At 43.4% G+C, this 23,747-nt stretch overlaps 1 protein-coding gene across 9 annotated transcripts in view; it reads left to right on the forward strand.

Annotated features, from left to right (window-relative positions):
• Window positions 1-23,747, forward strand: part of LOC122550461 (nectin-3-like) — a 105,958-nt gene that overhangs the window by 18,552 nt on the left and 63,659 nt on the right. For 2 of the 9 annotated variants that reach the window (XM_087987892.1, XM_087987891.1), the window contains exons 2-3: window positions 19,462-20,015; window positions 22,422-22,586. The exons of 5 other annotated variants lie outside the window; for them this stretch is intronic. Coding sequence is in view for 3 of the 4 variants with exons in the window: in XM_087987891.1 (XP_087844017.1) it covers window positions 22,571-22,586 (16 nt within the window). In the remaining variant the exon portion in view is untranslated. Of the gene's footprint in view, window positions 1-19,334; window positions 20,016-22,421; window positions 22,587-23,747 lie in introns of those variants that run through there. 2 more of the 9 variants (XM_087987887.1, XM_087987888.1) reach the window with 2 other exon arrangements.

A 23,747-nucleotide genomic window follows, 5' to 3' on the forward strand; every position in this document is an offset into this window, starting at 1 on the left:
ATACACACCTCCACTCTTTGCTGCTTCAATGACTGTCTGATCATCAGAATATCTGGGTCATTGTTTCTGAATGTTATCTCGCACTGAAGTTAAACTGACTGGTCTCTGCAGCTGCTGGGCTTACCCTTACATTTATTTCTAAATGTTGCAGTTTCCCAAACTTCTCGCACCACTGAGTCAAAAGAAGGTTAAATAATTATGGCCATGCACCTTCAATTTCCATTCACACTTCCTTCAGTTTGCTTGGATGCATGGTGTCTGGTCCCAGTATCTTATCAATCTGAATTACAATCTGCCTTATCAATTTGGACCTTTGAGACTGAATTAGCTCCAGCCACATGACCTGTTTCCTTGGCAAAGACAAGGAAAGTATTAATTTAATTCCTCAGCCATGTCTCTGTCTCCACGTATAAATCACCTTTGTGGTGTCAATTGTCCTTACCTTTTCTTTTTAACACCTTTTTTGTCCCGTAGAAGACTTTAAGATCCCTTATAAGCAAACAGCCAGTGTTTTACATAATCTCCCTCTCGACTTATTTGCTTTTTCACCTCCCTTCTGAACCTTCTATATTCATCCTGGTTCTCTTTTGTGTTCCATATCTGACAATTGTCTTAAGCATACTTTCATCTTTATCTTAGTGTCTGTCAATTTTCATCCAGCATGCTCTGGATTTGTTTGCACCAGCTTTGCATTTTGAGGGTGTGCAGCTCAATTGTGCTGGAACCATCTCCTCTGAAGGTAGCCTATTCTGCAGCTACTTTTCATGCCTGTCTATTTGGCTAAACTTTGTTCTTGCCACTTTTAAGTCAACACTCCCTGAATTGATCCTTATTCTGCATAGTCTTTTCCACAGTTATTCTAACCCTTATGATACAATCATTCCAGTTCTCCAAAATGTTACACCGACTGTCACCTGATCTACCCGTTCCAAGAGCCAAGGGCAGTCTTTCCTAGTCCCTGAAATATGAGGCAGTGCTGAGTCTGCTGTAAAAATACGGTGAGTTCAGAAAAGTTAGACTCTCAGAGCTAAGTAAAGAAGTCCAATTCTGCAGCCGAGGTTTAATTACCAAGACAAGAAACTTGTTTGCGAGTAGCAAGAGGCCTATTTGCATGCATTAGCAGGATACTACCCTTACCCTGTACTCCATTTACCTCCCACAAAGCCAGCACTCAGTCTTGCATGCAACATCTTCCCTCAATCATTCTCACCCACCGCAGTCTCCCAGATGACTCATCCTGCATGCCCTCTGTGATGCCATCTCACTCAGGACATCTCACCAACACTCAAAGCTGTTCTAGTGAGTTTCATTTCATTGAACCCCCCACTGTCTCATTCCAGAACAAAATGTCCCAGAACAGGGGGCCAAAATGAGTGGTGAGGTGTCTGACGCCAATTTCCTCACTATGCGGCTCATGGGGTGCACATGCATACACAAATACTTTACTAAAGGGGCTTGGCAGTGCTGCTGGACATGGCACCAGTCCCACAACTGTCACAAAGGAGGCTCCACTTCACAGTCACCATTGCTGTCTCAGAGGTCATGACCCAATGACTCATGCAGTCACCATTGAGGGACCCTAACTTAAAGTATACTGCAAATAATCATCTCAATGTATATCAGGTGAATGTAGAAAAAGTTGCAAATTTCATGTATAAGATTCACTAATGACCAGAGGGAATTACACTTCTCTAGCCTACATATGACTCCAGACCCATGGTTGGCGAACATCTCCACTTTTGACCTTATGATGGAGGGAAGATAATTGCTGAAGCAGTGAAACATGGTTGGGCTTAAAGCACCATCCTGAGGAACCACTGCAGAAGTGTCCTGAAGCTGTGGTGACTATGGTGGGATTTGAACCCAGGTCAGCAGAACATTACCTGGGTCCCTGGATAAACAGTCTGGTGATAATACTGGGCTATCACCATCTCCAATATCTACCAAAAGACAGGCATCCTTGTCACCTGTGTCATTTTAAATGCCTGCAGTGCTCCCAGACAAGGGCTATCATTCCAGAGTTTCCCTGTGTGCCTCATATGCAGCAGACATTTATGTCAGCCAGATCTCCTTGATTGAACCAGATTGACAGCTCCATTCAAGGAACTTATGTTATAATGTCCAACTGACCGACTTCATCACAATCACCACACTCTCCATCCCAGAAATCTTCATTGAGCTGATCTGAATGCAAGCCTTCCCTTCTTCAGCAGGCATATTGAAACTGCACTTTGGTTGTGGTGTCACCATGCTTGTACAGTTCCATCAGCATTTATAGAATCATACGACATTGCTGGGCAAAAACCAGTTATTTAGAGAGTGGCTCGCACACAGCGGTCAATTTAGAAAGTAACACGCACGCAAGCCTTGAGTATTGACACATTTATTTGTGACATCTTGGGGTGAAACAAGGAGACCAGCTTGATGGGATGGTCCAAGTCACTCCAGTGGGTTACAGAGATTCGTGAGACTTTGTAGGTTACAATTAGCTGACTGTTAATTACAGACTAATGAGCAGGCATAGGGCAACTTGCCCAGCATTAGCTTCAGTCATGTAGCGTCTGGACAGAATCGGTTAGAAGATGATAAGCAGGTGTTAGTATACAATAGGTTCTTGCAAACAGAAGAGCAGCTTCATGCAAAGATAAAGAACTCGTTTATCAAGTATCTGCACAGCTGCAAGGCCAACCGTTTCTCAGGCAGACATGGGTAAACAAGCTTTCTACAGGGCAGGCACGGAATGTGAGGCAAAATTGTTACATACAATGTGTGGAAACCAAAGGGTTTCCACAAACATGGAAACAGACTGTTTGGTCCAACTTGTCCATGCTTACCAAATTTCTCAAACTAAACGAATCCTATTTGCCTGCATTTGGCCCATAACCCTTTAAACCTTTTCTATTCATGTACCTGTCTAAAAAGTCTTTTGAATGTTGTAACTGTACCTGCATCTACCACTTCGTCTGGCAGTTTATTCCACACATAAACCATCCACTGTGTAGAACATTTGCCCCCCACGTTCCTTTTAAATTTTTCTCCTTTCACTTTAAAATTTTTCCCCTCTAGAATCATAGAATCCCTATGGTGTGGAAACAGGCCATTCGGCCCATGCTGACCCTCCAATGATCTCCCCACCCAATCCCTATAACCCTGCATTTCCCATGGCTAATCTACCTAGCCTGCACATCTCTGGACACTTTGGCTAATTTAGCATGGACAATCGAATTAACTTGCTCATCTTTGGTATGTGGGAGGAAACGCCCACAGACACTGGGAGAATGTGCAAACTCCACACAGTCATCCGAGGAAGAAATCAAACTGAGATACCTGGCACTGTGAGACAGCAGTGCTAAGCACTGAGCCACGGTGCCATCCTCTAATGTTGAATCTCCCTGCCCTCGGGAACAGACCATTGCTATTCACTTTATCTGTGTTCGGTATAATGTTATATATCTCTATAACCTCAATCTCCTGTGCTCTAGTTAAAACAATCTCAACCTCTCCTGCCACTCCTCATAACTCAAACTCTCCTGTCCTGATAACGTGCTTGGCAAAGCTGCTCCTTTAACAAGGCTATGGCCTCACCAACATTCTGTACAACCGCAACATGAAGTCTCAACTCCCATAACTCAATAGTCTGAGCAATGAAGGCAAGCAACCTACTTTACCACTCTGTGTAAACTTTTGAATAATGTGTACAGTGTTATGGACCAGGCCAGACCACTCAAAACATTTCAAGAAGGTATCCCAGACCATAACTTTGCTAGTTGTTTTAAGCAGATGTAAAGTGGATATTCCAGGAGAGAATCAGCTGCTCAAACCACTTAGTTTTAAACAAAACAGAATTTATTTACAAGATTACTGAATGAAATACAAACAACAGAAAACAACATACCCAATAATTTAACCTCTCTGAAAACCTAACAGATCAGCCCAACTGAATGCTGTTCCAAATACTTGCATTAATCCCATGAAAACACCTTGGCAGAAAAGGTAAATTCAAACCCAAGTTCTTACAGGATAGAAATCAGAGAGAGAGTACCAGCCTGGACTTGCTTCTGTGTGTCCAGCAGCTTCTTTTACACACAACTGCTAAAAAAAAACCAAACCAGAGAATAGCTGAGCTGGGAGAACTGGCCACACCCCTTTCATTGTCCAAGTGTTTTAATTAAACTTGAAAGCCTCTGCATGAGGCAGTATCTGTTAGCTATTATCAAACAGGCCCTAAACACTGTACACCCCAGACTTTTCAGTATCTGTGTCATTTACAACCTCAAAAAAAACCAAGAACTGCATAATCTTATTAAAGGAGCAGCTTCATCATGACCTTGTTATAGAAGTGGTATTATTAAATTGGAAAGGGTGCAGAAAAGATTTACAACAATGTTATCAGGACTGGAGCATTTGAGTTATATGGAGAGGCTGGATAGTTTGGGATGTTTTTAACTGGAGCATAGGTGATTGATGGGTGACCTTATAGAGATTTATAAAATCATGTGGGACACAGAGAAGATGAATAGCAATGGTCTTTTCCCAAGGGTAGGGGAATTCAAAACTAGAGGATGGCACTATGGTCAGCTCTCAGAAGGTTGTTAGTGTTTAGAAATCTCTTCCCTCACGAGTAGTGAAGACTGGATTATCAAATATTTTCAAGGCTTTTTGACCAATAAGAAGATAATGGGTATGGAGAGTTTACAGGAAAGTAGAGTATAAGTCTTAATGGGATCAATTATTATCTTAACAAATGGATGGGCAGGTTCAATAGGCTGAATGACTGACTCCTGTTCCTAATTTTTGTGTTTTTGTGCTAAGTTTCTGTTTTTATTTTGGATTTACAGTATTTTCGTGTCATATCATGAACACCAGCTAATGTAGTGCTTATTGAATGTAGGTTCTTGTGAGCAAAATAATTGACACGTTTGCTTTCTTCTGATTGCAACAAAGTTGTTGGTTTTGCAACTTCTTTTATATTAATTTTATGTTAGTTGTCCTGAAGTGTTAAATTGACAGGGTCTTCTTATCCTATAAAATTCTCTCCTAAAGTAAAATTAGTGCATTGAACTGTACGTTTGAACCATGAAGTGAAATTCCTACATGACGTTATCACTATTTCATAGATCTCTGTTATCTAAAGTGCACAGACATGCCTTCATTGACTTATTCGCTTTCCCTTAGCCATTTGGTGGGCTCACAGCCAGAATTCATATGGTTCTTCCTTAATGAAAAGGCACCTTGCAGATATTTTTATAATTTTGGCCTTACAAAGTAAAATTCATTCAGCCTTTATGTTTGGATTAATTAATAGCAAAGTATTATGCTTTTAGCTAATTTATAGCAAGCATTCCTCCCACATTTAATTTGAATATATTAAGCTGTTGACTTATCAAACTTACACATCCTGTGCACAAAGCTGTCGTTATCTTCTATATGACCTTATCAGACTATGGATTCCGTTACATGCAAAAACGTGCAACATGCTTAGAGAACGGAAAAATATCTACACTTGGAAATGAATACTGGTCAATATTCGATCTCTGTATTAAAGTGTACAAGATGAGCCCGATCAGTGTAACTCATTCATCACTTGTGCTGGTTCCTTCTAGATTGTATCTTGGGGATTTATTTTCCTGTGTTTAGATCGCATAGTTCCACTTGTACTAACCATATTGTCTGTTTTATCGGTTGCCTCAAATAATAAGGTTAATATCTCAGTGCAGCAATTTAGCAAGTTTTACAAGAAAGTTACCAAACAGTGTCATCTGAAACCACATGATGGACATACACTCCCTACAGTCTCCTGAGCCACATGCGTAACATTGTGTTGTCCTGTCCAGATTCCCCTTATTCTGTATCGATGTCAATCTATTTGGGATTCCTCATCTGCTGTCCAAAAGCCCCATGAAGTTCCTCAAAATCTTCTGAATTTCAATAAGATCACCTTATTTTTTGTTAATTCACAGGATGTGGGAGTTGCTGGCTAGGCCAGCATTTGTTGCCCACCTCTAACTGTGGGTCTGGAGTCACATGTAGTCCAGACTAGCTAAAGATGACAGATCTGTTTCCTGATTAGAGAACCAGATGGGTTTTTCCCTACAATTAATAATGGATTCATGGCCATCATTATGTTGTTAATTCCAGATTTTCATTAGATTCAAATTCCACCATCTGTCATACTGCAGTATTCAAACCCAAGCCCAGACTGCATTATCTCGGTCTCTGTTTCAACAGTCTAGTGAGAATACCATTAGGCTCTAGCCTTCCCATCCCATAACTCAGACTAGTGAATCTCTTTTGAACTGCCTGCAATGCCAGGATATTCTTTCATAAATACAGTGACTGAAACAGTACACAGTACTCCAACGTGGGCTCGCCATCACTCTACAGTTGTAACAAGACCTTATTTTCAAACTCGTTCCATTTAGCATATTAATTACTTGCTTTACCTGCATGCTAACATTTTGAGATTCGTGCACAAGAACACTATGCTGCAATTTTTGATGTCCTTCGCCATTGAAATAGGGTCAGTCTTTTGATTATTCCTACCAAAGTGCATGACCTCACATTTTCTGAGCTTAAACTCGATCTGGTTCATTTTTTGCCAAATTCACTGAAGTCCTGCCTGATGTCTTGAAATTCATACCAGTAGATCAGATGATTTGGATTTGGTTGGAGATATATACCATAGGTTCTGAAGAAGGGTTACACCCCGAAACGCTGACTTCTCCACCTCCTGTACAGACCTACACGCCAGTTTTTTTTATTTTGTATAATAATTAATTCTTTTTACATTTCTGGTCTGTCATTAACTTTGGTTGATTTTCTCTGAGAGCAGTAAATTAAACTCTTCTCGGTTTACTGGTAGGTGTTTGCCACCAGCATAATATGTCTTCCCATTGTCTTCGGATTCCCATAATTATATTTTAGACTTAGAAAAGTCAAAGCTCTTTGTTTTTAAGACAACTTGCTATGCTGTTTGGTAAGAATGCTTTAGACATTTTCCAGGTCAACTTGTTCAGAGATGTTATGACACACTGCTGACGAAAGATTAGTGAGGCTGGTCTCCTGTTACATGTCACACTGTCAATAAAATGTAAAATCCCCTATCAGTGTTAAATTAAGCGTCTCAAATTTTATCAGCTTATTAAATTTTGTTGCCCTCTTCAACTGAATCCCCCAAGGCACTGATGCAGGCGTACAGGGTAGTACTTTTTCCCTTTTACAGTTTAGGATCCTGTCACTTCCTGGGCTGTAGTTATCTGTGAAATACAGCTTGTGCTCAGCTTAGAATCATTCAATGATACAGTGTTAAAGAGGTCCTTTCACCCATCGCATCTGTACCACCGAAAATATATTGCTATGTACGCCAGTCCCAATTTCCCACAATGCGCTGAGAGTTTTGAATATTACAACACTTCAATGTTTATCCAAACAATTTTTAATAGTTGTGAGGTTTCCCATCTCTGCCCTCCCAGAGATTGCATTCCAGACCCCCACCATTATCTGGATAAAAAGATATTTCCTCAAATTCCCTCTAAACCTCATTTTGCCTTGTTTTTGACATGACAACTTAGGGGAACAGCTACTTTGTGTTCACCTTATCCATGCCTCTCATTACCTTGTATATCCTTATCAGGAGCCCTTCAAACGTCTCTGCTCCAAAGAAAACAATTCAATTTTATCCATCACTCTTGGTAGCTGAAATGTTCCATCTCAGGGAACTTCCGGATGAATTTCCTCTGCACCTCCTTCCTCAAGTGTAACCACATCCTCAAAATTAACTTCAAAAATTGACTGGTCTTGTACTGCATGCTAATTTATATTAGATATTTAAAGGTGTAATAATGTGTTTCTTCTTCTAAAAGTTAATATATTTTTTTGTTCAGTTAGTGGTAACTCTTGAGGTAAAACTGTAGTCCGGTCTGTCAAATTGTCTTTTCAAGCAAAGTTCCATCTTATAGGGTTAATTTTATTTTGTTTACCATTGTAATTCACCCTCTTACTCGAGTTTAGTTGTATGGTTCTGGTCTTACGCTGTGTACTCAATAACACTGGGCTAGACTGTGCTATAGATGGAAATGTGTTGCTGGAAAAGCGCAGCAGGTCAGGCAGCATCTAGGGAACAGGAGAATCGAGGTTTCGGGCACTAGCCCTTCTTCAGGAATGAGGAAAGTTTGTCCAGCAGGCTAAGATAAAACATAGGGAGGAGGGACTTGGGGGAGGGGCGTCGGAAATGTGATAGGTGGAAAGAGGTCAAGGTGAGGGTGATAGGTCAGACTGGGGTGGGGGCGGAGAGGTCGGGAAGAAGATTGCAGGTTAGGAAGGCGGTGCTGAATTTGATGGATTTGACTGAGACAGGCTGGGGGGAGGGGAAATGAGGAAACTGGTGAATTCCGAGTTCATCCCTTGTGGTTGGAGGGTTCCTAGGCGGAAGATGAGGCGTTCTTCCTCCAACCGTCGTTTCGCTGTGGTCTGACGTTAGAGGAGTCCAAAGACCTGCGTATCCTTGGTGGAGTGGGAGGGGGAATTGAAATATTGAGCTACAGGGTGGTTGGGTTAGTTGGTCCGGGTGTCCCAGAGGTGTTCTCTGAAACTGTGCTATAATCAGGTTTCTTAATAAGACTAGCCAATATATGTATACTTACAAAACTGGCAAGGGCACTTGTAATGCAGTGGTAATGGTCTTGCCTCTGGGCCAGAACACTCAGTATCAAGTCCCACTTGCTCTAGAAGTGAATAGTAACATCTCTGACTAAATTGATTAAATACATTCAGAAGACAAGTAATTGGTTTTCCCATGTCATAAGTGTCCATCCTTGATTGGTCGAAGCACTGAATGAGACCTTTTCATGACCTCAATAGTTCGCCAAACCACTTATTTCAAACTCCTGTTTATAAAGGGAAGTATATCATGCATCACTGCCACTTCAGAATGTTACAATTGTACCTTCAACCAGAAACAAAAATACCCTTTGCATTATCTTATTATTCAGGATTTCTTAAAGGTAAATAATTTCAATTATTTCAAAACATTTACCAAACAGTAGGATAAAGACACTGACAGAGCACAGCTGTGTCAAATGTTGCAAGACAGACAGGGCTTGATTGACGGAGAAAGTGAGGTCTGCAGATGCTGGAGATCAGAGCTGAAAATGTGTTGCTGGAAAAGCGCAGCAGGTCAGGCAGCATCCAGGGAACAGGAGAATCGACGTTTCGGGCATAAGCCCTTCTTCAGGGCTTGATTGACACCTGGTTCTAGTAAATGAGAGCTGAGTGCAGCAGATTATCATGTATTATGATATAATCACTGGTCAACATGCCAGCATTTGGTTTGCACACACACACACACTCATTTGAAGCTTTTAGTTAATAGGACTCAGAATACTAAAAATTAATTTAAAATCAGAAGTGGCTTGATCTAAATCTTCCATAAGTAAATGATAAACATTACTTTTTGTAATAGTGACCAAGAGATGAATCTTACATTTTTTTGGTGAAGTGTCATGGGGAGAATAGGGATTTCTCTTGTCATGTCTTATCAAACTTGCCTCATTAATGACTCACCCCCACCCAATGGTGTCCCTAATGTTCAATTCTACCATCCAATCAATAACTATTCCTGGATAAACACACCAGTCAGCAAATATCTGCCAAAAAGCATGTTTGAAGGGCTGCTATGCACCTGCAGCATTATCATTTGATATTGTCATTCACTGCAATGTTATGGCATAATAGCCACAAACTGTCCTACAAAGGCACATAGCTGGTATGGTTGACACTCTCTCACACATACAACCCATTCTCTCACCCTAACCACTGCTTGACATTCACGCCACAATGGTTATCTGCCCTTAGTGATATCTAACCACCCTCTCAAAGTCATAGAGTCAGACAGTCATAGTTCAGTACAGCATGGAAACAGATTCTTCTGTCCAACTTGTCCATGCTGACCAGGTATCCCAACCTAATCTAGTCGTACCTGCCAGTACCCAGCCCATTGCCCTTTAAACCCTTCCTATTCATATATCCATCCAAATACCTTTTAAATGTTGCAATTGTACTGGCCTCCACCACTTCCTCTGGCAGCTAATTCCATACAGGCACCACCCTCTGTGTGAAAACGTTGCCCCTTAGGTCTCTTTTATATCTTTCACCTCTCATCCTAAACCTATGCCCTCTAGTTCTGGACTCTCCCATCCCAGGGAAAATACTTTGTCTATTTATCCTATCCATGCCCCTCATGATTTTATAAACATCTATAAGGTCACCCCACAACTTACTCAACCTCTCCCAATGGCTCAAAACCTCCAACCCTGGCAATATCCTTATAAATCTTTTCTATATCCTTTCAAGTTTCACAACATCTTTCCGATAGGAAGGAGACCAGAATTGCACGCAATATTCCAAAAGTGGCCAAACCAATGCCCTGTACATCAGCAATATGACCTCCCAACTCCTGTACTCAATACTCTGACCAATAAAGGAAAGCATAACAAATGCCTTCTTCACTATCCTATCTACCTGCGACTCCATTTTCAAACAGCTATGAACCTGTACCCCAAAGTCTCTTTGTTCAACAACATTCCCTAGGACCTTTCCAGTAAGTGTATAAGTCCTGCTAAGAGTTGCTTTCCCAAAATGCAGCACCTCGCATTTATCTAAATTAAACTCCATCTGCCACTCCTCAGCCCATTGGCCCATCTGATCAAGGTCCCATTGTAATCCAAGGTAACTTTCTTCGCTGTCCACTGCACCTCCAATTTTGGTGTCATCTGCAAACTTGCTAATTATACCTCTTATGCTCACATCCAAACATTTATATAAATGATGGAAAGTAGTGGACCCAGCACCAATCATTGTGGCACTCCACTGGTCACAAGCCTCAAGTCTGAGAAACAACCCTACACCAAAACCCTCTGTCTTCTACCTTTGAACCAGTTTTGTATCCAAATGGTTAGTTCTCCCTGTATTCCATGAGATCTATGCTTGCTAACCAATCTCCCATGGGGAACCTTGTCAAACGCCTTATAGATCACGTCTACTACTCTGCCCCCATCAATCCTCTTGGTTACTTCTTCAAAAAACTCAATCAAGTTTGTGAGACATGATTTCTCACACACAAAGTCATGTTTACTATCCCAATGAGTTCTTGCCTTTCCAAATACATATTCATACTGTCCCCCATGATTCCCTCCAACAACATGCCCACCACTGACGTCAGGTTCACCGGTCTATAGTTCCCTGGCTTGTCCTTACCACCTTTCTTAAATACTGGCACCCACATTCCCTAATCCTGTCTCCAATGCCCACTCTAGACCCATCTTGTCATTCTGAAATAGGGGAATGTCAAATATAGACACCAATGGGCAAATGCAAACATTGAAGTTTTATTTGTAGTCAGCATAAACAGAATGAACAGAGGCTGTAGTTCACCCTCATATTGCAAACCAAATGCTGGCATGTTGACCAGTGATTATATCATAATACATGATAATCTGCTGCACCCAGTTCTCATTTACTAGAACCAGGTGTCAATCAAGCCCTGTCTGTCTTGCAGCATTTGACACAGCTGTGCTCTGTCAGTGTCTTTATCCTACTGTTTGGTAAATGTTCTCATTCCAGAGTTATGGGGGATTATGACTTGCTCACAAACATATTAACTGAGAATCTGTGAAATCTTCCTGCTTTACCGCCCACCACGAGCAATCCACATGTTGAGAATTCTCAATTGAAAGTCTGAACAGGTACCTGATGACTTCAGATTTCTGCTGGCTCTGAAGAGCTCCCATGCTGGACACTAGGTGACTCCCTGGGCACCAGCCAAACAGATCCACAGACATTGACATCTGACCTTGCAGTCTCTAAGAGCCTTCATGACACATCACTGATTCACTTACAGATGCTTCTGCATTTCAATGCTGTTTCATGGGCTGCACCAGTAACTATCACTGTAATGCAGCAGCGAGGACACTGTGTACTCAGAGACACACACCCAGCTCGTGGACTGTGAGGCTACATCTCTAGGATCTTCACTTGCCGTCATAGCATTTACACACTCTCACCATCCCTGTATTGCCTTACCCTGTTTTTTTGCAATTGGCCCCTCAGCCAAAGAAATCAGACTCCTAGAACCGCAGTCTTGTCTTGACTTCTAGCTTTGATACAAATGCAGGAAGTATGTCATAATTGACAGTAGTCTTCCATTAATTAAAGGAGATAATCTTCAGTCAGAGAGTCCTGGCACAGTCAGTTAACGGCAGCCTCTTATTGCAGTCTAATAGCTTGGACATGGTCAGAGTCAGGATCCTCTCCTCATGATGACTGAGAATCCAAATACTGGGTGGCTCACCACCTACCTTGACTCTTTCAGCCCTATTGTGGGCTTTTGCCACATGGATTATGACAGCTACAGGTATTCTGGGACATAAAGGTGGGTAGCACATCTGTTACTGTTGTTGCAACTTGGTAACGGCTCCAAGCAAATGGGCAGCTAGCAAAGAGGGCATGCAGGGTTAGTAATGTCAGTGGTTGGTGTGAGTCACAGAAAAAGGAGGAAAATGTTACAGGAAACAGTAAGGGTGGTAGAGCATGAGTCTGGGAGGAGTTATAGAGTTATACAACACAGAAACCGACCCTTTGGTTAACTTTGGACCAGGTTTCCTAAACTGAACTATTCCCATTTGCCTGTGTTTGGCCCATTTCTTTTGAAATATTTCCTATTCATGTACCTATTCAAATGTCTTTTAAATGTGTAATTGTACTCGTCTTTACCATTTCCTCTGGCAATTCGTTCCAGATGTGCACCACACAGTGTGTGAAAAAGTTGCCCCTCAGTTCCCTTAAAAATCTTTCTCCTCTCACCTCAAACCTATGCCTGCTCGTTATGGATTCCCTTATCCTGTGGAAAATACCTTGGCAATTCACCTTATCTATGCCTCTCATTTTATAAACCTCTATAAGATCAGCCCCCAGCTTCCTACACTCCAGAGAAGAAAGTCCCAGTCTATCCAGCCTCTCCTTAGAACTCAATAATTAGATATTGGTGGGAATGTGGTGGCTCTTACACTGGCAGAATAGAGAAGGGGCCATTGACGTACCTACTACATCATTGTGCGTTCCTCCAGATGGCTAAGACTGCACTGACTTGGCAACCTCAGTGCAGGCTGCGGTAGTTTGGGGTTACTACATCCTCTGCTAGTCTTAGGGGAAAATGTTGTCCCGCCTCTGCAGAAACAGGCCACTAGGACTAACAGGTCCCTATCCAGGAAGCAAGGTATCCATTTTCCTATTTTTCACGCCCAGGACAAAGGTCAGGAGCAATGCATGGAAGCTGCGAACTAACAGAGCCGTGCTGGGTGCATAATGACCTTTTTGAGAGGTTGGTGCCAAGGATTCTGGTGATTTCCAGGATATCATTGGCAGGGGTTAGTTGTTCCAGGTATTGTAAGTGGCAGAATGGAGTTAGAATCACACAACAGCAGCACGGAGGCAAGTAGTGAACCGAGCTGAAAAGTGTGGTGCTAGAAAAGCAGGAATCTTCCTGATGAAGAACCCTTGCTCAAAACATCGTCTCTCCTGCTCCTCGGATGCTGTCTAATGGGTCATGGTTTTTGCAGCGCTACACTTTTCGACTCTGATCTCCAGCATCTGCAGTCCTCATTTTCTCTGAGTTAATAATCTGAGTTTGGTGCTGTGAGAAAACTTGCCAGGCCTCCATGAAACTGACAATTAGAAAAAAAACACTGTAAAATTTAGAGTTATCTGAGTTTTCGAAAGGTCAAGAAGGAAGAAATGTGAGATGGGGTAACTTTATTAGCAGCCATGAGGAAGAATTGATGGAGTGTATTCAGCACAGTTTCGTAAACCAATACATTGTGGATCCAATCAGATTATTTCAATGAGGCAATGTGTAATGAGGCAGGTTTAGTAAATGATCTCAGACTAAAAGATCCCCAGGAAACAGTGAACATAACATGCTAGAACTTAGCATTCACTTTGAGGGTGGAAAACTGGCTAGGAAACAACTGTGTTAAATTTAACTAAGGGTCATTACAAAGAAATGAGGCATAAGTGGTTGAAGTGAACCAGAAAAGGAGTTTAGCAGAAAAGGTGGTTGAGGAACAATGCCAGATGTTTAAGCAAGAGTTCATGACTCAGAATAATATATCTTAATGAGGAAGAAGGATTTCAGGAAGGAAAAAACTGACAATGGTGAACCAAGGAAGCTAATTTTATACTAAATTGACAAAAAATATACAATTGGCAAAGATTAGCTTCCCTACATTGTGGAAACAGGCCCTTCAGCCCTCCAAAGAGTAATCCACCCAATCTCATTTTTCCCTCTGACTAATGCATCTAACACTACGGCAATTTAGCATTACCAATTCACCTGTCCTGTGGGAGGAAACGCACACAGACACAGGGACAATGTGCAAACTCTATACAGACACAGGGACAATGTGCAAACTCTATACAAACACAGGAGAATGCGCAAACTCTACACAGGCAGTCACCCGAGGCTGGAATTAAACCTGGGACCCTGGTGCTGGGAGGCAGCAGTGCTAACCACTGAGCCACCATGCCGATTAGTGGTAAGTGAAAAGACTGTAACCATGTTTTTAATATCAACAAAATGAAGAAGAAAATAAATTCTATGAGTAAACTAGCAGCAATACGAAGAGACTAGCACATGAGGGTGCAGCCTCCGAGTGAAGGGATAAACCTTTAGAACTGAGATGACAACGAGTTTCTTCAGTTAGAAGATGGTTAATCTGTAGGACTCATTGCCGCAGAAGATTGTGGAGGCCAAGTCATTGAGTGTATTTAAGACAGAGACAGAATGGTTCCTGATTAGAAAAGGGATCAAGATTACAGGGAGAAGATAGAAGAATGAGGTTCAGAAAGACATTTGTCATTATCACATGATGAAGCATTCGATGGGTTGAGTGGACTATTCTCTTGTAAATCATTGCAGGCATCAGGAGAAAGACTACAGAAAAGCAACATTCTGACCAGCATAACAATCATGAGATCTGGCAGCATTTGTGGAGAGAAATCAGAGGAAGGGTCACTCAACTCAAAACATTAATTCTGATTTCTCTCACAACACAGGCTTATAGTCCAACAGGTTTATTTGAGAACACAAGCTTTCAGAGACTATTCATTTCTTCTTCAAATGCTAGCACGAAGAAATAAAACTAAGCAGTACTAAATAGGAATTACTATTTAGTTCAATTAATTAGGCTATAGGTACAAGAAAACAGTAGAACGAGGCCCAACCCTAGACTTGTGCTGCCCACTTTGCCCAGGTGTTTATGGAGAAAGTGAGGACTGCAGATGCTGGAGATCAGAGCTGAAAATGTGTTGCTGGAAAAGCGCAGCAGGTCAGGCAGCATCCAGGGAACAAGAGAATCGATGTTTCGGGCATAAGCCCTTCTTCAGGAATGAGGAAAGTTTGTCCAGCAGGCTAAGATAAAAGGTAGAGAGGAGGCACTTGGGAGAGGGGCGTCGGAAATGTGATAGGTGGAAAGAGGTCAAGGTGAGGGTGATAGGTCAGACTGGGGTGGGGGCGGAGAGGTCGGGAAGAAGATTGCAGGTTAGGAAAGCGGTGCTGAATTCGACGGATTAGACTGAGACAAGGTGGGGGGAGGGGAAATGAGGAAACTGGTGAAATCCGAGTTCATCCCTTGTGGTTGGAGGGTTCCTAGGCGGAAGATGAGGCGCTCTTCCTCCAACCGTCGTTTTGTTGTGGTCTGGCGATGGAGGAGTCCAAAGACCTGCATATCCTTGGTGGAGTGGGAGGGGGAATTGAAATGTTGAGCCACAGGGTGGTTGGGTTGGTTGGTCCGGGTGTCCCAGAGGTGTTCTCTGAAACGCTCCGCAAGTAGCCGGCCTGTCTCCCCAATATAGAGGAGGCCACATCGGGTGCAGAGGATGCAATAGATGATGTGTGTGGAGGTGCAGGTGAATCTGTGGCGGATATGGAAGATTCCTTTGGGGCCTTGGAGGGAGGTGAGGGGGGAGGTGTGGGCGCAAGTCTTGCACCTCCTGCGGTTGCAGGGGAAGGTGCCGGGAGTGGAGGTTGGGTTGGTGGGGGGTGTGGACCTGACGAGGGAGTCACGGAGGGAGTGGTCTTTACGGAATGCTGATAGGGGAGGGGAGGGAAATATATCCTTGGTGGTGGGGTCCGTTTGGAGGTGGCGGAAATGACGGCGGATGATGCGCTGAACATGGGGATTGGTGGGGTGGTAGGTGAGGACCAGTGGGGTTCTGTCCTGGTGGCGGTTGGAGGGGCGGGGCTCAAGGGCAGAGGAGTGGGAAGTGGAAGAGATGCGGTGGAGGGCATCGTCGACCACGTTGGGGGGGGAATTGCGGTCCTTGAAGAAGGAGGCCATCTGGGTTGTGCGTTTTTGGAACTGGTCCTCCTGGGAGCAGATGCGGCAGAGTCGAAGGAATTGGGAGAATGGGATGGCATTTTTACAGGGGGCAGGATGGGAGGAGGTGTAGTCCAGGTAGCTGTGGGAGTCGGTCGGATTGTAGTAGATGTCCGTGTTGATTCGGTCGCCTGAGAAAGAAATAGAAAGGTCGAGGAAGGGAAGGGAGGAATCTGAGACTGTCCAGGTGAATTTGAGGTCGGGGTGGAAGGTGTTGGTGAAGTGGATGAACTGTTCAACCTCCTCGTGGGAGCACGAGGCGGCACCGATACAGTCATCGATGTAGCGGAGGAAAAGGTGGGGGGTGGGGCCAGTATAGTTGCGGAAGATGGATTGTTCCATATATCCTACGAAGAGGCAGGCATAGCTGGGGCCCATGCGGGTGCCCATGGCTACTCCTTTCGTTTGGAGGAAGTGGGAGGATTGGAAAGAGAAGTTGTTCAGGGTGAGGACCAGTTCAGTAAGTCGAAGGAGGGTGTCAGTGGAAGGGTACTGGTCGGTACGGCGGGAAAGGAAGAAGCGGAGGGCTTTGAGTCCTTCGTGATGGGGGATGGAGGTGTACAGGGACTGGATGTCCATGGTGAAAATAAGGCGCTGGGGACCGGGGAAGCGAAAATCATGGAACAGGTGGAGGGCATGGGTGGTGTCCCGAACGTAGGTGGGGAGTTCTTGGACTAAGGGGGACAGGACGGTGTCAAGGTATGCAGAAATGAGTTCGGTGGGGCAGGAGCAGGCGGAGACAATGGGTCGGCCGGGGCAGTCAGGTTTGTGGATTTTGGGCAGGAGGTAGAAGCGGGCGGTGCGGGGTTGTGGGACTATGAGGTTGGAGGCGGTGGATGGGAGATCCCCCGAGGTGATGAGGTTATGGACGGTCTGGGAGATGATGGTTTGGTGGTGGGGGGTGGGGTCATGGTCAAGGGGGCAGTAGGAGGAGGTATCTGCGAGCTGGCGTTTGGCCTCAGCGGTGTAGAGGTCGGTGCGCCAAACTACTACCGCACCTCCCTTGTCTGCTGGTTTGATAGTGAGGTTGGGGTTGCAACGGAGGGAGTGGAGGGCTGCACGTTCCGAGGGTGAGTGGTTGGAGTGGGTGAGAGGGGTGGGGGAGTTCAGGTGGCGGTTAATATCGCAGCGGCAGTTGGCTATGAAGAGGTCGAGGGCAGGTAGGAGGCCAGCACGGGGTGTCCAGGTGGATGGGGTGTGTTGGAGGCGGGAGAAGGGGTCGTCAGAGGGTGGGCGAGAGTCTTGGTTGAAGAAGTAGGCACGGAGGCGAAGGCGGCGGAAGAATTGTTCGATGTCACGCCGCGTGTTGAACTCATTAATCCGAGAGCGTAGGGGAATGAAGGTGAGGCCTCTGCTGAGGACTGATCTTTCATCCTCAGAGAGGGGTAGGTCTGGAGGGATAGTGAAAACACGGCAGGGCTGGGAGCTAGGACCTGGTGTGGGGCTGGAGCTGGGTGTGGGGGCGGGGACGGGGATCGGCGTGGGGGCGGGGTTGGGCGTGGTGATGGCGATAGGCGAAGGGGCGGGGTGCTCCCTGATATGCCCACTGATCATTAATGACTAAACACCCGCGAGTGACCAGGGCCCAAACCAGACTGACTTGGTAGGACTAATCTGATCACCCTGGCCCACTTCCAGTGCTGCTCTTTCAACAACACCGTGAATAAACTAGATGTAAGCCCCTCTTGCTCTCTTAAGGACTGACTGCAGCCTCAACTTTGACTGCAAGGGCAGTAATCTCCCATCACCTGATCAATGGCCTCCACAGCCATTTAGTGAGCTGCAATAAGTACTGATGATATAAGTTGTCAGGTATCCTCGCTGTTTTACCAGTTACGTTTTCATACCATCAATTTGCTCAGTTGTGGAGATAAAGGTTAGATGTTCAATGTTGGGAATATCAAGCTGTAAACATGTAGAAAAAAGCTTTTATCGCCTGATGACAAGATTCTGAATTCTTTTTCTAAAGTGTGAGGATTTAATTGGAAAAATCTTTCTTTGATATCAAGAATTTGATTTTTGACTCTTGCCCAAATAAGCCATTTCACAAGCCATCATTCTCACCACCACAGAGAATGTGAACAATTTCTTTCGAAGTATGAGTCCTGTTGGCTCAGCAAGGAATTCCAGAAAGAATAATGTGATCTTGGCATCCAATTCACATTCAAAGAAGTTAACAAATTTGCAGATGGATTGAACATCATTTCATTTGTGAGCCATCCAGCACGGAAACAGACCCTTTTGCTCAACCAGTCCATGCCGACCATAATCTCAATCTAAACTCGTACCCCCTATCTGCCTTTAGCCCATATCCCTTCAAACATTACTTATTCATATAATGATCCAAATGTCTGTTAAATGGTGTAACCATCGCTGCACACACCACTTCCTCTGGAAGTTAATTCCACACATGAACCACTTTGTAAAATCATTCCCCCACAAGTCTTTTTAAAATCATTTTCCGCTCACCTTGAAAATAAACCTCCTAGTCTTGAAATCCCCAACCGAGGGAAAATATACCTATTCCTTTCATGATTTTATAAGTGTCTATAAGGTCAACTTCCTATGCCCCAGTGAAAACAGTCCCAGTCCATCCAGCCTCTCCTTAAATTAAAACCCTACATTCTCTGCAACATCATGGTAAATCTCTTCTGAACTCTCTCCGGCTTAATAATGTCCTTCCTCTGACAGGGTGGATGGAACAGGACACACACCTTGAGAAATGGCCTCACTGTCCCAACTCCCATACTCAACGATCTGAGCAATGAAAGCAATGCCTTATTAAACATCCCAACCGGATGTGATTCAGAATTATATCCCTGACACTTCAGTGTCTCTATTCTACAATGCTATCCAAGCTTCAACTTTTAATTGTATGAGTCCTATCCTTGTTTGTTTTACCCCACATTTATCCACATTAAGCACCATCTGCCACATCACTCTCAGAGACACTGGATAGCAAAAAGCCATATTCCAGACTGGGCAAATTTTATTTTTTGATTTATCCTATTTTTCTTATCGACCTGTTCAGGGATGTTGTCAAGCACTTTCTCTGGATCAGATGGGACTTGAACCTGACGCACACCAGCTGAAAACATAATATCATGAGACCCGCTGGATTTCCGTCAGTTGGAGCAAGTTTTCGAGGTGGACCGAAGGTTCTGTTTGCGTGATGTACATCTGTGTGACTCCACTGTAAATGCCGGAGATCAAAGCGGGTCAGACAGCACCAGTGGAGAGAGAGAGAGAACAAGCTGACATTAAGTGTCTGCCTGATCCGCTGTGAGCTCCAGCATTTGTTGTTTACTTTCAGTGACGTGCAGACTGGGTTGGTGCTTTCCCCTCCTGGTTCCGTGGCTTGGAGAATACACAAAGGCAGATATGCTCAACAGAACTCTCTACAGAACATCAATAACCAAAGTGAAACATGGGAAAGTGTTTTTGTACATTTTCTTCCGCTGAGAGTTTGGATCGTTTATTGCTTCCTCCCTGCGAAAAGACAGTGTGTAATGGCGATTTGTGAGAGCTACGTCGCTCTTGTTGTTCTGCTGTTAATCGTATGGAATCCTGGCTCAGAGGCTGCAGGTCTGTGGGGAAGCGGCGTGGGTGGGAGCTGGGGCTGGGAGCGATGACCAGTGTGATCGGGATAGACACAGCAAGATGTTTAATCTGATCTTTTTCTTTATGGACAATTAACGGTTCGTGTTTCTGGTTTATAAACAGCAAAATAGGAGAAAGTGAAGACTGCAGATGCTGGAGCTCAGAGCTTAAAAATGTGTTGCTGGAAAAGCGCAGCAGGTCAGGCAGCATCAAAGGCGCAGGTAAATCGACGTTTCGGGCAGAAGCTAGAAGGGCTTATGCCGAAACGTCATTCTCCTGCTCCTTTGATGCTGCCTAACCTGCTGCGCTTTTCCAGCAACACATTTTTAAGGGCAGCAAAATAGACGACATTAATGTTCACTTTATGTATGGAGTTTATGTATGGAATCAACCAAACCAATTGAGAACAGGTCTATGATTGAAGAAACTGGGGGAAAATGTAACAGTTTTACCTGGAAATTATATCTCCTCCTCACATCTATCGGAGTCTCTTGTAATCAAAAAGTGTAAAAGATACAGGATTGACATGAGGAAGAATTTCTTCATTTACAAAGGTGTGAACCTGTGCAATTGTCAACCACAGAAAGCTGTTGGGGCCTATTCGCTAGATATATTCAAGAAGGAGCTGCAGGTGGCAAAAGGGATCAAAGGTGGTATGGAGAGAAAGCAGGGGTAGGGTGCAGAAATTGCATAGTGATTTCTGGTGCAGGCTGGAGGGTTAAATGATACGTAATTTCTGTACTTCTGTTCAAATTATTTTGTATTTCTATGCAAATTATCTTAACAAAGTTAAAAATCAGGTGATGAAGGAGCGTCGCTCTGAAAGCTAGTGTGCTTCCAATTAAACCTGTTGGACTATAACCTGGTGTTGTGTGATTTTTAACTTTGTACACCCCAGTCCAACACCGGCATCTCTGTATCTTAACAAAGGAAACAAAGGGCCTGGGTGATAACCTTATTTTTGCTGTTGCCTGTGCAAAATGGTTTCAGGGAAAATGCAATTTCTGCAATTGTTTGTACCAATTTAACAGAAACAAAAAAAATTGTGCTGATGTAATGGAAAATTAGCAGAATTTAAAATTTACCGTGAAATCTGAAAGAGAATGCTTTGCTAAATTTAATACTTTGCTGAGTTCTGCAGTCGAGGAGACAGCTTGTCTTTGTTGATTTGTAAACATTCAACCTGGCCTTGCGAGCAGCTGCTAAAGAATAACTAAGACAGTTATAATTACGGCAAGAGAATGAGAAACTAAGAACTGGAATATTCCCAGCCTTTGTCTTTGAGAGTGTGATAAGAATGGTATAAGAAGAATAGGTGAATTATGCTCACTGCCTTTATATGCGGTATTTTGGCCAAGTGGATCAGCCCTGCACGCAATTTTATTATACAGCTTTTTCTTTGTTCTTGCTAGCCGTTGAGTCGAGTCCATTTAATTTCCACGACACTGAACAAATCTACTAATATCACTATGCTCCAGAAAGAATTAATTATCGTTGTGATGTCGTCTCTTGTGCTTTGTTTGTAAGTCTTTGAGGAAGCCAACAGTTTACAGTTTTTTGCCAATATATTTGAAATTAGCTCACTACTGTAGTCGAATATAAATAGGAGATTGATCAGTGTATTTCAAAAATATATTCTGCAATTTACTCTTCGTAAGTACCACAAATAAGTAACCACAGTGGAATGAGGTCGAGAATTAATGCCAAATATCTGTAATTCTGGCATTCAGAGTAAGAAATGGAGTTGAATACTCTTGATTTGGAAAGCTTAATTCTGTTAAACCCACTTTTAGCTGTACTAATCTAGCTGAACCTGATTTGGAAAAATGGCTTAACAGTACGAGACAGAGGGCAATGTTGGAGGGTTGCTTTTTGGATGGGAGGTCTGCGACTAGCCGTGTTCCACAGGGTTCGGTGCAGGGTCCACTATTGTCCAATAACAAATGTCATTTATATCAACAATTTGGATGAGAATTTAGGAGGCATGGTTAGTACATTTAGGAGAAAGTGAGGAATGCAGATGCTGGAGACCAGCGTTGAAAAATGTGGTGCTGGAGTACATTTGCAGATTACACCAAAGCTAGTCATATAGTCGACAGTGAAGATGGTTATCTAATGGAAGTAAGTTTGCTCACTGAGCTGGAAGGTTCGTTTTCAAACGTTTTGCCACCATACTAGGTAACATCATCAGTGAGCCTCCGGATGAAGCAATGGTGTTAGTGACCTGCTTGCTATGTATTTAGCTTTCCTTGTTTTGGTGATGTCATTTCCTGTTTTTCTTCTCAGAGGGTAGTAAATGGGGTCTAAGTTAATGCGTTTGTTAAAAGAGTTCCAGTTAGAATGCCATGCATCTAGGAATTCTAATGCATATCTCTATTTGACTTGTCCTAGGATGGATGTATTGTCCCAGTTGAAGTGGTGTCCTTCCTCATGTGTATGTAAGGATACTAGTGAGAGAGGGTCATGTCTTTTTGTGGCTAGTTGATGTTCACCAACGCCATCCGAAAGCGCCACCATAAACAGCTATACTTCCTGCATGAATGCCTGAGGAAACAGGTACTACCTAAACGTCTTAAATACATACCTCCCCTTAACAGCTCACCAGCTAAAAGAATAGCAGAGCAAAATGGTGGCAGATGACCCACAGAAATGGTTAATGATGCCCACAATACACTTCGTAAATACAACCAAGAAATTGTGTGCCACAAAACTTTACTCACTAACACAACAGAACTTGAATGGACAGGCACAGTACGACATTAGACATTAAACAAACACAAATAGACATTAGGCAGTGACGTACACAGAAAATGAAAACCAGATACACTCACACAGATTTGAGACGGCCCAGGGATTCTCTTGTGGACTCAGACCTGTAAAGCCTCTCTCTTGTTTCGTCCCGGAGATTGTATTGTTTGGAGGTCTGGAATAAGAACTTCTTATAGACAGATTAGTTTAATTTTAGTCATCCCCTTTTGTTTTGTTTTTCCTTTACTTTTTGTTCCGTACTAATTCACGTGTTGGTGGGCATTCCGTTCACCATCTACTTCAGGCATTTCATGGCGGAGGATGAAAGGTGGTAAGGAGATCAGAATGGTGGAAGAGTGAGCAGATAACACATGGATCAGGGGATCAGGGACTTTCAGCGGATGGCTGTATCAGTACTAACACTAGGACTGTGAGGGGAATACAAGCTTGCAATGTCCTTTGTCAACCCTTGTTGAACATTCTTCTACCTTTACTGCAGTTTCAGTTGTCAGAAGAACTTGATAAGGACCTTTCCAGCGAGGGTCCAATTTTCCACGATTAATAGTACGTAGTCACCAGGGTTAATGTCTATAAATGTTAGAGTTCTTTCTTCTTCCTTCCCTGGATTAGCTTGAATAAAGAAACCATGCGTAACAGAAGGAGGATTGGGAGTGCATAGTATCTTTGGTCTTTCTTCATCTTTCCAGCTTGTCTTGTTAATTACTGTGGTTACTGAATACAGGAACTGTGTAAAGGTATTTCTATCAGTGGTGGTTGGTAGGATAGGAGAGGATTCCATCGAGAAGGTGTAGATGGTCAATCTTATGGCAATAGGTGCATCAGGGTTTGGTGATTTCGATACTACATGCTCAATACTGCAATCTGTATGGTTCATTTTGGAAGGGGAACAGACATGCATCCCAAGATAGCAGTTTTCGGTTGATGGAGGGGATGAGGTTGTGGAATTAT

Source organism: Chiloscyllium plagiosum, unplaced genomic scaffold (genome assembly GCF_037043375.1).
Source record: "Chiloscyllium plagiosum isolate Xiang-an unplaced genomic scaffold, Cpla_swu_hap1 HiC_scaffold_6, whole genome shotgun sequence".
In the NCBI taxonomy this organism is placed as follows: domain Eukaryota; kingdom Metazoa; phylum Chordata; class Chondrichthyes; order Orectolobiformes; family Hemiscylliidae; genus Chiloscyllium; species Chiloscyllium plagiosum.